At 46.0% G+C, this 12,369-nt stretch overlaps 2 protein-coding genes and 1 long non-coding RNA gene across 3 annotated transcripts in view; 1 reads left to right on the forward strand and 2 right to left on the reverse strand.

The window, feature by feature from the left end:
• Positions 1–12,369, forward strand: part of LOC118413013 — a 711,153-nt gene that overhangs the window by 367,225 nt on the left and 331,559 nt on the right. The window lies entirely within an intron of this gene.
• The window catches only part of LOC118414515, a 660,232-nt gene that overhangs the window by 327,818 nt on the left and 320,045 nt on the right, over positions 1–12,369 (reverse strand). The window lies entirely within an intron of this gene.
• The window catches only part of LOC118414483 (patellin-2-like), a gene marked incomplete in the record, with an annotated part of 65,157 nt that overhangs the window by 4,875 nt on the left and 47,913 nt on the right, over positions 1–12,369 (reverse strand). Inside the window, 13 exon segments of the mRNA XM_035818548.1 lie at positions 71–135; positions 642–755; positions 1,156–1,266; positions 2,419–2,841; positions 3,169–3,249; positions 3,925–4,017; positions 4,935–5,148; positions 7,177–7,309; positions 8,552–8,721; positions 9,656–9,839; positions 10,842–10,905; positions 11,305–11,422; positions 11,751–11,761. Of these exon segments, the coding sequence (XP_035674441.1) occupies positions 71–135; positions 642–755; positions 1,156–1,266; positions 2,419–2,841; positions 3,169–3,249; positions 3,925–4,017; positions 4,935–5,148; positions 7,177–7,309; positions 8,552–8,721; positions 9,656–9,839; positions 10,842–10,905; positions 11,305–11,422; positions 11,751–11,761 (1,781 nt within the window).

The following is a 12,369-nucleotide window of genomic DNA, read 5'->3' on the forward strand; positions in this document are numbered from 1 at the left end:
CATGCAAGTCATGTGAGAGTCATGTGTCAGTCATGCACCAGTCATGTGTCAGTCATGCACCGGTACTGACCTGGGGGCTGCTGCCTCTGCCTCGGGTTGTGAAGTGCTCTCTGGTTTGGCGGCCTCCTCCTCTGGCTGTGACATGAGACAAAAGCAAAGTAAACAGAACTGCACCAGAAAAGGGAAACCAAACCAAATGCTGTAAATAAGCCACTTCAAAGTCAAAAAGTGCATGCAAAGTAAGATGCATTGTGGGTACAATGTCAACGATGAAGGCCCCCCTCCTCAATAACCTTCAACTTTGACATTATAACCATAATGCATCTTTCTGCTCATGGGCAATTCAGACTGTGACCAGTCTTATAGCTTAAGAAGTGTGACTCTTCTATAGCTAACATGTCACTCCCTATGGCAGGCGTTTCAATGGCTCTGTATCCATGGTGACAGGTGGTTCTACTGGTTCTGTCTCCATAGTAACAGGTGATACTCCTGGTTCTGGCTCCATAGTAACAGGTGACTCTCCTGGTTCTGTCTCCATAGCAACAGGTGAATCTGCTGGTTCTGTCTCCATTGTAACAAGTGGCTCTTCTAAAACTACATGGTAGGACAGAAACAAGACTCTAAGTAAATCTAAGACATACCTTCTCCTCCTTGGCCTCTGCAGTCTCCTCCTTGGGCGCATCTTCCGCAGCGGGAGCCTCCTCCTTGCCCTGGACCTCTCCGTTCTCCTTCACATCTCCATCAGCCTTTTTCTCCTGAGCACAACACCAAACACAACCTAACATCAAACACGACCATAGTCTCCCCACACCCAGTACAGCCTTACCAACACACCCGGGCTTTACCAACGCAGCACCTACGTTCCGTCAGCCTTCTTCTCCTGAGCACAACACCAAACACAACCTTAGGTCAAACACGACCATAGTCTCCCCACACCCAGTACAGCCTTACCAACACACCCGGGCCTTACCAACGCAGCACCTACGTCTACTGATACTACTCCGGTCAGGCGCGGCATGCAGCCACCTGCGCACGATTGTTTCCGTGTTTACGAGCGAGCGACGCGGCGGGACGTGCAGATTAGCGGAGACTGTTAGAGGAGAAGACAAGGAGTTAGTGCGACAGAAGAAGGAGCTGCCGTCACGCAAATCGTACTTCCGTAACGTCTTCCTTGGCGCCCTCCTCGCCCGCTTCCTTCGTGGAGGCGTCTCCTTCCTGGGTGGGGACTTCTCCGTTCACCTTCACCTCCCCGTCAGCCTTGGGCTCCTGCAACACAGCATGGCACATGTTCAGCACATGATCGGCACATGATCGGCTCATGGTCAGCACATGATCTGCTCATGATCGGCACATGATCAGCACATGTTCGGCACATGATCAGCACATGATCGGCACATGATCAGCACATGATCTGATCTGATCAGCACATGTTCGGCACATGATCTGCACATGATCTGCACATGATCGGCACATGATCGGCACATGTTCGGCACATGATCAGCACATGATCTGCTCATGATCAGCACATGATCGACACATGATCAGCACATGATCTGCTCATGGTCAGTACATGTTCGGCACATGTCCAATCCACTCTACTCCATGAGCCAGCGTTCATTATCATGGCACACTACTGGTCAATCACCTTGAATATCAACCAGAGGTTTCTTCAATTTAGAATTTTAAGTTATAAAGTTAAGGTTTCTGGATTGGCTAATCTCGTGTTTTTGGTTTCCTTTATTTTTTCCAATAAAGAAGTAAAGAACTGTTTTTGTTATGATTGTTGATAGCTACCAACAAAAGGTTGCTAGAAAGGATTTCTTGGCGTGACATCATAATATTTTTATTGCCCTTTAATAAGTATTCAAAAAGAGAAAATATAGCCCGTTGGCAAGTCTGATTAATACAGCACATTTCTCTGGCATTAAAACTGTTGGGACAAACACTTTCACCTATTCAATCATTATTACACTGATGAAGACAATACAGTATGGTGGTTTTGAGGTCAGGAATATATATTTCAACCATAACAACAATGACTTCTTATAAAGGTTTTAAAGCATTTTACAACAAGAAAATTAGCCAATCCAGAAACCTTAAATGATAATCACATGTTCACTGCATGCACATCACATGATCATCTCATCATCAACAGCAGGCCAATGCGTTCTGAGCTGTGCCTGTTCATTTACAATTCACTACAGGGTGCAAACAACTGAAATACATACAACCCAGGAAAACTGTATGAGAAGTGAAAACCTCTTTAAAAAACTACAGTATGAGACCCTTCTAGTGGAAGGAAGGTACAGTGAATGGAACTGTAGGATGAGACCCTGTGAGGGACAGTTTCTAGGATAGGAAAGACGTGCAGAGAAATGTTAGTAAACGTGAGATGAACAGTGAGCCACTACTGCATACTTCCGACGGCTCCAGCCTTTCTGTCTCCATGGTTACTGTTGTTCCCTCGGCAACCGATGTCTCCGTGGCAGGTGCCTCTTCAACAGCCTCTGTGTCTATGGGAACATGTGACTCTGGAGCTGGCTCTGTTGCTGTAGTTACAGGTGACTCTGCATCTGGCTCTGTCTCCATGGCAACAGGTGACTCTACATCTGGCCCTGTCTCCATGGCAACAGGTGATTCTGCATCAGGCTCTGTCTCCGTGGCAACAGGCAGTTCATCCTGAACATCAGACATCTCTATGGTAATCTCTGTCTCCTTGACAACTGGAGATTCTTCTGTTTCTTCTTCAACCTTTAGAGACTCCTCGACCTTTGGAGACTCCTCGACCTTGGGAGATTCCTCGACCTTGGGAGATTCCTCGACCTTGGGAGATTCCTCGACCTTGGGAGATTCTTCGACCTTGGGTGGTTCCTCAACCTGCTTTGGAGACTCCTCGACCTTGGGAGATTCTTCGACCATGGGAATTTCTTCCACCTTGGGAGATTCCTCGACCTTGGGAGATTCCTCGACCTTGGGTGGTTCCTCAACCTTGGGAGATTCCTCGACCTTGACAGATTCCTCGACCTTGGGAGATTCTTCGACCTTGGGAGATTCTTCCACCTTGGGAGATTCCTCGACATCGGGAGATTCCTCGACCTTGGGTCGTTCCTCAACCTTGGGTGGTTCCTCGACCTTGACAGATTCCTCAACCTTGGGTGGTTCCTCGACCTTGGGAGATTCCTCGACCTTGGGAAATTCCTCAACTTTGGGTGGCTCCTCACCCTGCGAAGGCTCGTCAGTAGTTTGCTCCTACAGGTAACAGGTTGGTGTGAAAGGCATGTTAGCAGACAGGTTGCCATGGTTACAGATCACTCCACCAGCAGGCTGCACTTGATTGGTCAATGACCGTCACGTGACATGTACTGACCAATCGGAGGGCTCAGCCTGCTGGGGGAGGCATCTGCTAAGCTTGGCAGAGGTTGTGGATGAAACAAAGGGGAGGGGTGGATGGAGAGGTGAACATGAACATGGAGAACTGAGGGTAGACAAACTGACAACTTCAGATCAACACATGTAGCTCTACAGTCATCCCAACTGTCACAGTTCACACTACACAGAACAAGGAGGAAAGGAACCATTTGGGTGAGCAGAACAACTCTACAGCTAGAACGGAAGGAACGAGAGAGAACCATTTGGGTGAGAACAACTCTACAGCTAGAACGGAAGGAATGAGAGAGAACCATTTGGGTGAGAACAACTCTACAGTAGAACGGAAGGAACGACAGAGAACCATTTGGGTGAGCAGAACAACTCTACAGCTAAAACGGAAGGAATGAGGAACCATATCGGCAGGCAGCCCTACAAGGAAGGAAAACTGTGTCATCCAGAAAGTTGTGAGTCAGTAGGAGGAGGTCATTAACGAGGTTATTAACGAGGCATTAGCTAATAGAACAAAGGTGAGAGGTCATGCAGAGGTCAGCGTACTTCCGTGGTGTCCGGTTTGGCTTCGCTATCGGCGGCGGGCGTTGTCATGGAAACCTCACCATTTTCCTTCACGGCTCCGTCAGCCTTCTTCTCCTGTGGGAGGGGGGCAGGTTTGGGTCAACTTCAGACATTTCTACTCCAATATTCCACGGTTGTGGAAGGTGACAGTTTCTCAAGCAACTGGATAAGATTTGGGAACGGCCAGACATTTCAGACACCACACTGTCTATCATTGTCTGGCCGTTTCCAAATTTTATCCACTTGCTTGAGTAACTGTCACCTTGCATATCTCATCATCTGGATGTCTAACTTTCATCATTGTAATTCCACTGATGGTTTCAACAGTTTTGTACTTCATTTGGCAGTCAATTTCTCCACCAACACACACTTTGCTGCTTTCAATCGATCAATCAATCAATTTACTTTATCAATATAGAATACAACACGGTGTATTCCGTATCGCCCAAGGTATCAGCCCGACCGCGGGTCGGATCGCCCGACGGCCGAAGGGCGATCTGACCCGCGGGAGGGCTGGGACCGAGGGTGATGCGGAATACACCGTGTTGTATTTTATTTATGTCATGCTCACCTGAGAAAACCCATGCTTTGATGCGAAATGCGCCAGAAGTTGAACAAATTTGTTGCCCTCGAAAAAAAATTGTTGCAACAGTAATGTTCCAACGTCCAGATCAGGTATTCGAACTTTCGATGGCGCCGTACTCGGCCCACTCGAAACAGTTCGATTTATTCGAATGGAGCCCGTGTGATAACCCCGGGCCGTACGGAAAGTTACCAGCCGGTCCGGAACACCCGTATCGAACGTTTTCACGTCACAGGTATGACATAAAAAACCTTATCAGCCTTTACTTCTGGGTATCCTTAGTCATGTACATTTATTTTGTGTTAGTCCCTACTCTTGGCAATCAGCCGATCTGCCTTGAACCCAGTGAAGGGTACCGTAACACCTGCCAGTAAACAAATAAATAAATAAACAAATAAACAGAACGCACCTCCTTGGGCTCCTCAGGCCTGTTCTTGGGGTGCCCCTTGTACTTGGAAGTCTTCTTGACGAAGCCCCCGTCCACGAGCGAGTACGCCATGTCGAGGATGGTCTCGCTGAGCGGGCGCTCCTCGATGGCCAGCACCTCCTTCATGCGCTTGTTGTCGCAGGTCAGGACCTTCCCCACGTAGGGGATGACCATCCTCAGGCCACCATCGAACCAGCTGGGGAGAACACACCGGTCAGCAGGGAACTACAGCTGTGCTCCTCGTAGTGTTACAGTACAGAGCTAAAACTTTGTTCCAACACATTAGAAATGAGCAAGATCTAAATTTAGAACCAGCTGGGGGAGAACACACACCGGTCAGCAGGAAACTACAGCGGTGCTCCTCGTAGTGTTACAGCACAGAGCTAAAACTTTGTTCCAACACAAATATCGAGCAAGATCCATCCTTAGAACAAGCTGGAAGAAGCCTGGTATCCAGCTGTATTATAGCTTCCAGTTCTCTTCTGTCCTGTTCTCTAGGCCAGAAGAGACTCAGGAGCTATAATACAGCTGGATACCAGGCTACCAGCAGGACTCTTCAGCTGTGCTTGTTGTGTTCAACAGTACAGAACTAAAACTGTTCCACAACAAGGAACGAGCAAGATCTAAATTTGTAGACTGTGCTACCGTAGTCTCCAGGGAAGAGCGAACTGTGCACACACGACTCAAATGATTTCGAAAGTCCGTTGGCTGTGTTGAGTGTATTCTTCTTTCATAAACTGTTTGGGTTGGAACAAAGTTTTAGCTGTGTACTATAAATAAAACAGACACTTTTTCAGTCTGCCTTCCTTGTCACAATCCACAGCGCAAATCTAGATTTGCACAGAATATGGAATTAATTCAGATTTGGTTTTTTTCCACCCAGGAAACACCAAGATGATTCAAGAAAACTACAAGCAAAAAAAAAAGAACAAACAAGCACCTTGTCATGAACCAAGCACCCTCATAAACACAAAACAGGCACAACAAAAATTACCAAACAAGCAAGAAGAGCATCAAAGAGGCAAAAAAACAGGCACTGAAACTGCACACCTATGGACAGCTACTACTGGAAGCTATGCTACATGGTAAAAAAACTCCACACCAAAAACAAGGTGAAAAACATACACAACGGAACAACATGAACATGGTAGTCATGGCAACGGGGCTCTGCCGTCATGGCGATGACTGGAAATCAAACAGGAATGAGCATTTATTCCACAAAGTTAGTAACATTACAAGAACAAACATCATATTGTATTAGAATGTTACAACGTCATATTATTACAATCAACATTGATTCATTCTTTATCCTCTTCTTCTTCCAGATAAAGCCCATATTTATGGTAAAGGTAAAGCCCACATTCATCCAGTCAATCAATAAAATTGATCTAACATCAATCATTCCGTACGACCTCTACTGCCAGCCGTGTGTGACCTTCACATTTCCCTCACGTAATCCGACATCTGACCCACAGGTGTGACGAATGCTGACTAAATGTCTGTGCATGACAAAAGTTTGGAACTGGTGCTCTCATGCATGTATGCATGTTCTTTCACTGTTGCCAAGTAGGAGTAGATTGGTGACTATACTGCTGAGAGGACTCCGTCAATAAAAGTGTCAAATTAGCAGCAATCTCGTGTGGAATATACAACATTCTCAGAATTCTCTTTTTGGAATGTCCATGGACCAGCCAATCAGCATGTTTGCTATTTTCTGAATGTCCATGGACCAACCAATCAGTATGTTTGCTATTTTCGAAAAGTCCATGGACCAGCCAATCAGCATGTTTGCTATTTTTGAAATGTCTATGGACCAACCAATCAGCATGTTTGCTATTTTCGAAATGTCCATGGACCAGCCAATCAGCATGTTTGCTATTTTCGAAATGTCCATGGACCAACCAATCAGCATGTTTGCTATTTTTGAAATGTCTATGACTTAACCAATCAGCATGTTTGCTATTTTTGAAATGTCCATGGACCAACCAATCAGCATGTTTGCTACTTTCGAAATGTCCATGGACCAACCAATCAGCATGTTTGCTATTTTTGAAATGTCTATGACTTAACCAATCAGCATGTTTGCTATTTTTGAAATGTCCATGGACCAGCCAATCAGCATTTGCTATTTTCGAAATGTCCATGGACCAACCAATCAGCATGTTTGCTATTTTTGAAATGTCTATGACTTAACCAATCAGCATAGTTCCTGAGTGCTCCCTACCTGCTGATTCGCAGCAGGAACTTGGGGCAGCTCATGGTGGGCACGTTGTAGCCCTGCGGCTTGAACTCCTTAGCCAGGATCTGTGCCACCTCCCGCAGCCACATGTTCCCCTGCACCAGGATGTGACGGTTATCTGTAGAGAAGGGACGGTATCAAAACTGTTAGAACATCTTCCACAAAATAAACTGTTATATAACATGTTCCCCTGCACCAGGATGTGCCGGTTATCTGCAGCAACAGGAGGTCATGAGAACTGTTATAACATCTTCCACAAAATAAACTGTTATATAACAATCATTTATGTCATACCTGTGACGCGAAAACGTTCGATACGGGTGTTCCGGCGCTTCCGTATCGCACAGGTTCGAAAGGCGTATCACACAGGCTTTCTTCAAGGAAATCAAACCATTTCGACCGGGCCGAATACGGCACGGTTGGCAATTCGAATACCTGATTCGGACCTTGGAACGTTGCTGTTGCAACACATTTTGTTCGAAGGCACCAAATTTGTTCAACTTCTGGCACATTTCGCATCAAAACATGGGTTTTTCAGGTGGGTATGACACAAATTAAATACAACACGGTGTATTATATGTTCCCCTGCACTACGATGTGCCGGTGGTCTGCAGCAACAGGACATAATAAAAATTGTTTTAATACTTTCCACAAACTAAACTGTTACTGGCATACAACATCTTCCACATCATGAAAACCAGGACATCATGAAAACTGTCACAGGGCTCGAAATACCACCTGCATATGCAGGTTAGTGCAGGTAAAATTGGGGCTGTGCAGGTATTTCTGGTGTCTACCTGCACCTAACCTGCACTGGTCCATGTACTGGGTTTTATATATAAAATGTCTTATGTGTATGTGAATGTGGATTGTTATTATTAGCTGCATTGACTGTTACCACCATTAAGTTTAAAAGAAAAAAATAGCAATGGTTCCACAATTTTAGTATGATCCATATATATGATCCTAAATTCAGAGGGTGCAGGTAAAATTTGTCTGGTGCAGGTAATTTTCAATGTTACCTACACCAGTGCAGGTATGCAGAAAAAAGTATTTCGAGCCCTGTGTCAGAACATAAACTGCTATATAACATGTTCCCTGGACCCGGATGTTATGCGGGTTAAAACAAAGGAGACCAGAGTTTGAACATCTAAACTGCAACATTTTCCACAAAGCAAACTGAATTGAAGAATCTAAACAGTCATTTTTCAAGCATTTAAACCAAGCAAGTAAGAGTGTTTGCAGGTATCTGGATACAGACACACGTTTGTATAAAGCATTTAGAAAAGGACTCCAGAAAGACAAGTAAGGTTGTTTACTATTGGAGAGTCTAAACAAACAAACAAACAAACAAACAAACCTGCTGCCTGCTCATTGGTTAGAGCGACGATGTGCGCCTTGGCGACGTCGCGAACATCGATGATGTTGAGGTTGATCTTCGGTACGGCCGGCATCGATCGCTGGAGCAGCCGGACCACAGCCTCCATACTGGTAAAGGAGTTCTTACTGATGACTGGTCCCATCACATACCTGGGACGGAGGGAGGGAAAGAGGCAGGTTAGGATGGATGTAACCATACTGGTGAAGGAGTTCTTACTGATGACTGGTCCCATCACATACCTGGGACGGAGGGAGGGAAAGAGGCAGGTTAGGATGGATGTAACCACAGCCTCCATACTGGTGAAGGAGTTCTTACTGATGACTGGTCCCATCACATACCTGGGAGGGACGGAGGGAGGGAAAGAGGCAAGTTAGGATGGATGTAACCACAGCCTCCATACTGGTGAAGGAGTTCTTACTGATGACTGGTCCCATCACATACCTGGGACGGAGGGAGGGAAAGAGGCAAGTTAGGATGGATGTAACCACAGCCTCCATACTGGTGAAGGAGTTCTTACTGATGACTGGTCCCATCACATACCTGGACGGAGGGAGGGAAAGATTCAGGTTAGGATGGATGTAACTTCAGTTGCTCTCTACAATGTTTCTTTGCAAATCTTAAACCAAGCACCATTACAGACCTTCTGTTACCCCTGCAGACTCACCCAGTGTTAAGGACAACAAGCTCAAACTTGTCATCTTAAATGTTTTTCTTTTTGAAGATTATCCGGTACACATCTAGGGTCAAGAATGACAAGCTCAAGCAACTCTCCTTCCGTTAGGTAAAAACAACATCTCTGAATTTCTTAATGTAATCAGGCACCTTGTAAGATTTCTGACTCACCCAGAGTTAAGAACAACCAGCTGAGCTTCCCTCATCTTTAAGGTGAAATATGTTTGAATTTCTAAAGCTAATTTAGCACCTTGTAAGATTTCTAACTCACCCAGGGTTGAGAATGACGAGCTTGAACTTCTCCCCTCCTAATGGTCCTTTATGTAGTCCCAGGCAACTACCACTACAATCACTACTACTGGTACTATTTCTACTACCACCACTACTACTACCACTTCTAACACTACTCACCCAGGGTTGAGAACGACCAGCTCGAACTTCTCCCCCTCTTTAAGGTCCTTCATGTAGTCCCAGGCTGCCTTCTCGGCCAGAGCCTTGGACTTGAGGTATGCCTGGGCGCGATCGGTGTTGGTCCAGTCCTCCTCGGTGTAGACCTTATTAGCCTCCGGCGCGGCTGGTTTGATATAGAGATTTCCTTGTAGTGAGACCAACAAGTGTCATGTGACTGTGGGTAGGCGTGGCAACGGGAGAAACTATGCGCAGGAGGGGGGGGGGCATGCTACCGCATTTCCTCTTACAGAAGCACAGCACAAAATTAATGTAGATACTGGGGTAAAATTAATGTTACTAGAGCTGAGCTTCTCGGGAGAGAAATACAGTAGATGCCATCAAAGCTGGTTGTGATGTTGGCGGAAAGTCTTGTCTATGACTTTACTTCTTCAAGAATAAGGAAACGTTTTATTCACAGCGATAAGGCATACTTATGCATCAATGGAAGCAGAAATATGGAATGTTGGCAAAATTTGATGTAAACCTTATTAGTGACCTTTCTCTTTTAAAAATTTGGAACCAACATTTTGGTGCACAGGATGAAGCCAAGGTCAGACTTGGAGCCAGAAACCAGCTTTGATTTGCAACAGAGGTTGTAAACAAAAAATTAAGACTAAACTGCAAACAAGATAGTGATAAGAAAGCAAGAATATCTACAACAACTTTATAAACAAGAATAAAAGTATTAAAAGCTAAAAGAACACATACTAATGTAAATGTAAGTAATGTTACTTTCTACTACAGGAGAAAATAAAGCATCTTGACAACTGCAAAAGGTGCTAAAAATAAGTGGAATCAACTATTATAAGCTTAAAAACGAAAGAAGGGCAAACGGCAGGGAAAGGCAGGGGGTGGGGGGGTTCTGACAAGTACAGCCAAACCTGCTCAAGAAGACCACTCAGGAGACTGAACTGGACAGGTCTTTGTGGACAGGTCGGCACCACAGACAGAGTTTTAATGCTCGTCCAATGAGAAATTTATCTAAGGGAACAATACAGTGTGTCCAGGTGGTCACTTCTTGTACAGGCCTGGCTGTATTTTCAGTTGGGTTTTGCTGATGTACGAAGAGATGGACTGTGTTGTCCGTCTACACGGCAGCCATGTTAACCTTGAGGCTTCGTCCCAAGGTCGTAGGAAGTGAACTCACCACAGATGGCTGCCAGTGAGCTGGTCAGGATGACGCGCTTGATCTCACCGTTAGCTGCCACAGCCTGGAGCGACAGGTGTCAATCATGAGGTTACTATGGCAACAGGATGTTCAGACCTTTTCTTTTGTAGAGTATCATGTATTTTTACACTTTGGACACAAGATAAAAAAGGCAACTAATAACAATAATCCTCATGAGCTGAGGTTAGACAAGCAGGTAAAAAGGATGCAATTTAGGCTTTTCAAGAACCTGGACAAAATTTGGAAACAGTCAGACGTTTCAGACATCTGCTGTCTCTCGTTAGTGACTTGATGAGAATCTGAATTTCACAGGTTTAAAACCAAAACTCTGAACTGAAATGTTAACGAGGTGAAGACGGTTCCATGGAAGACTAAGTCAAGACAAGATTACGTAATGTGGAGTTTCTAGCTCTTCTGACAGTCCGTAAGGCGATGCCCTGACCTTGAGCACGTTGGTGGTGCCCTCCACGGCGGGTTTGATGACATCATCCTCGTTGCGAGGGTTGGTGAGGGGGAAGGGGCTGGCCGTGTGGATCACGTACGTGCACCCCTCAATAAGGCTGCAGGAAAACAACATGTTACAACAGGCTCCTTACACATACACGCACACACACACACACACACACAACCATACACACACACGCACACACACACACTCACACGCACACACGCACACACAGACACACACAGCGCATGCACGCACACACACACACACACAAACACACAGGCTGTGTGGATCACGTACGTGCACCCCTCGATAAGGCTGCAGGAAAACAACATGTTACAACAGGCTACTTGAACACTTTCTTTCAAAATTCTCATATACCCTACCTACATTGAAGGGTTTCCAAGTCAGGAAATTTTGCGGTACCCCCGTCCTGTACCTACCCCCTCCAGCACCCCCCTGTACCTACCCCCCCTGCACCTACCCCCTCTAGCACCCCCCTGCAAAGTTGCGATAGAAATGATGATGTTACCTAGAGATACAGCAATCCCTTTGCAGAAGCGGCTTTCCGTGGCGTCTAGCCGGCGTGGTAGAGGCGAGACGCCGCTGGAGGATGCAGACAGGAGGGGGGACCAGCTGGCTGGAGATAGAACCGTCTCGTGATGCGCCAACCTCGAGCGCGCACTACACTGCCTGCTAATTATTTCCCACACCGCGATCTATCACGGCCGCCCGGCGCTACCTGCGGACGTGACGTGCATGTTAAACTGACGTGGAGGTCTGTACCCGGGAACCCACGGATCACCCTTACTGCTCATGTTTACACGCTGATGGTAACAGCTTTACATGGAAATCGTCTTGAGGCTGAACGAATTCGAAGTTTCTGGGAACGTGAGCTACATAAGGATGATGAACATTGTGGTTTTCCTTACTCCCAACACATCTTCACATAAAGTGGAAATACAGCCTTGAGCCGATCGCGAAGTGTCTCAAAAAGTGCCCTACATCTACCATTTCAGACAGCGTACTTACGGGCACACCAAACTTTCAATCATCAATGTA

The sequence above is a fragment of the Branchiostoma floridae genome, chromosome 4 (genome assembly GCF_000003815.2).
Source record: "Branchiostoma floridae strain S238N-H82 chromosome 4, Bfl_VNyyK, whole genome shotgun sequence".
In the NCBI taxonomy this organism is placed as follows: Eukaryota; Metazoa; Chordata; class Leptocardii; order Amphioxiformes; family Branchiostomatidae; genus Branchiostoma; species Branchiostoma floridae.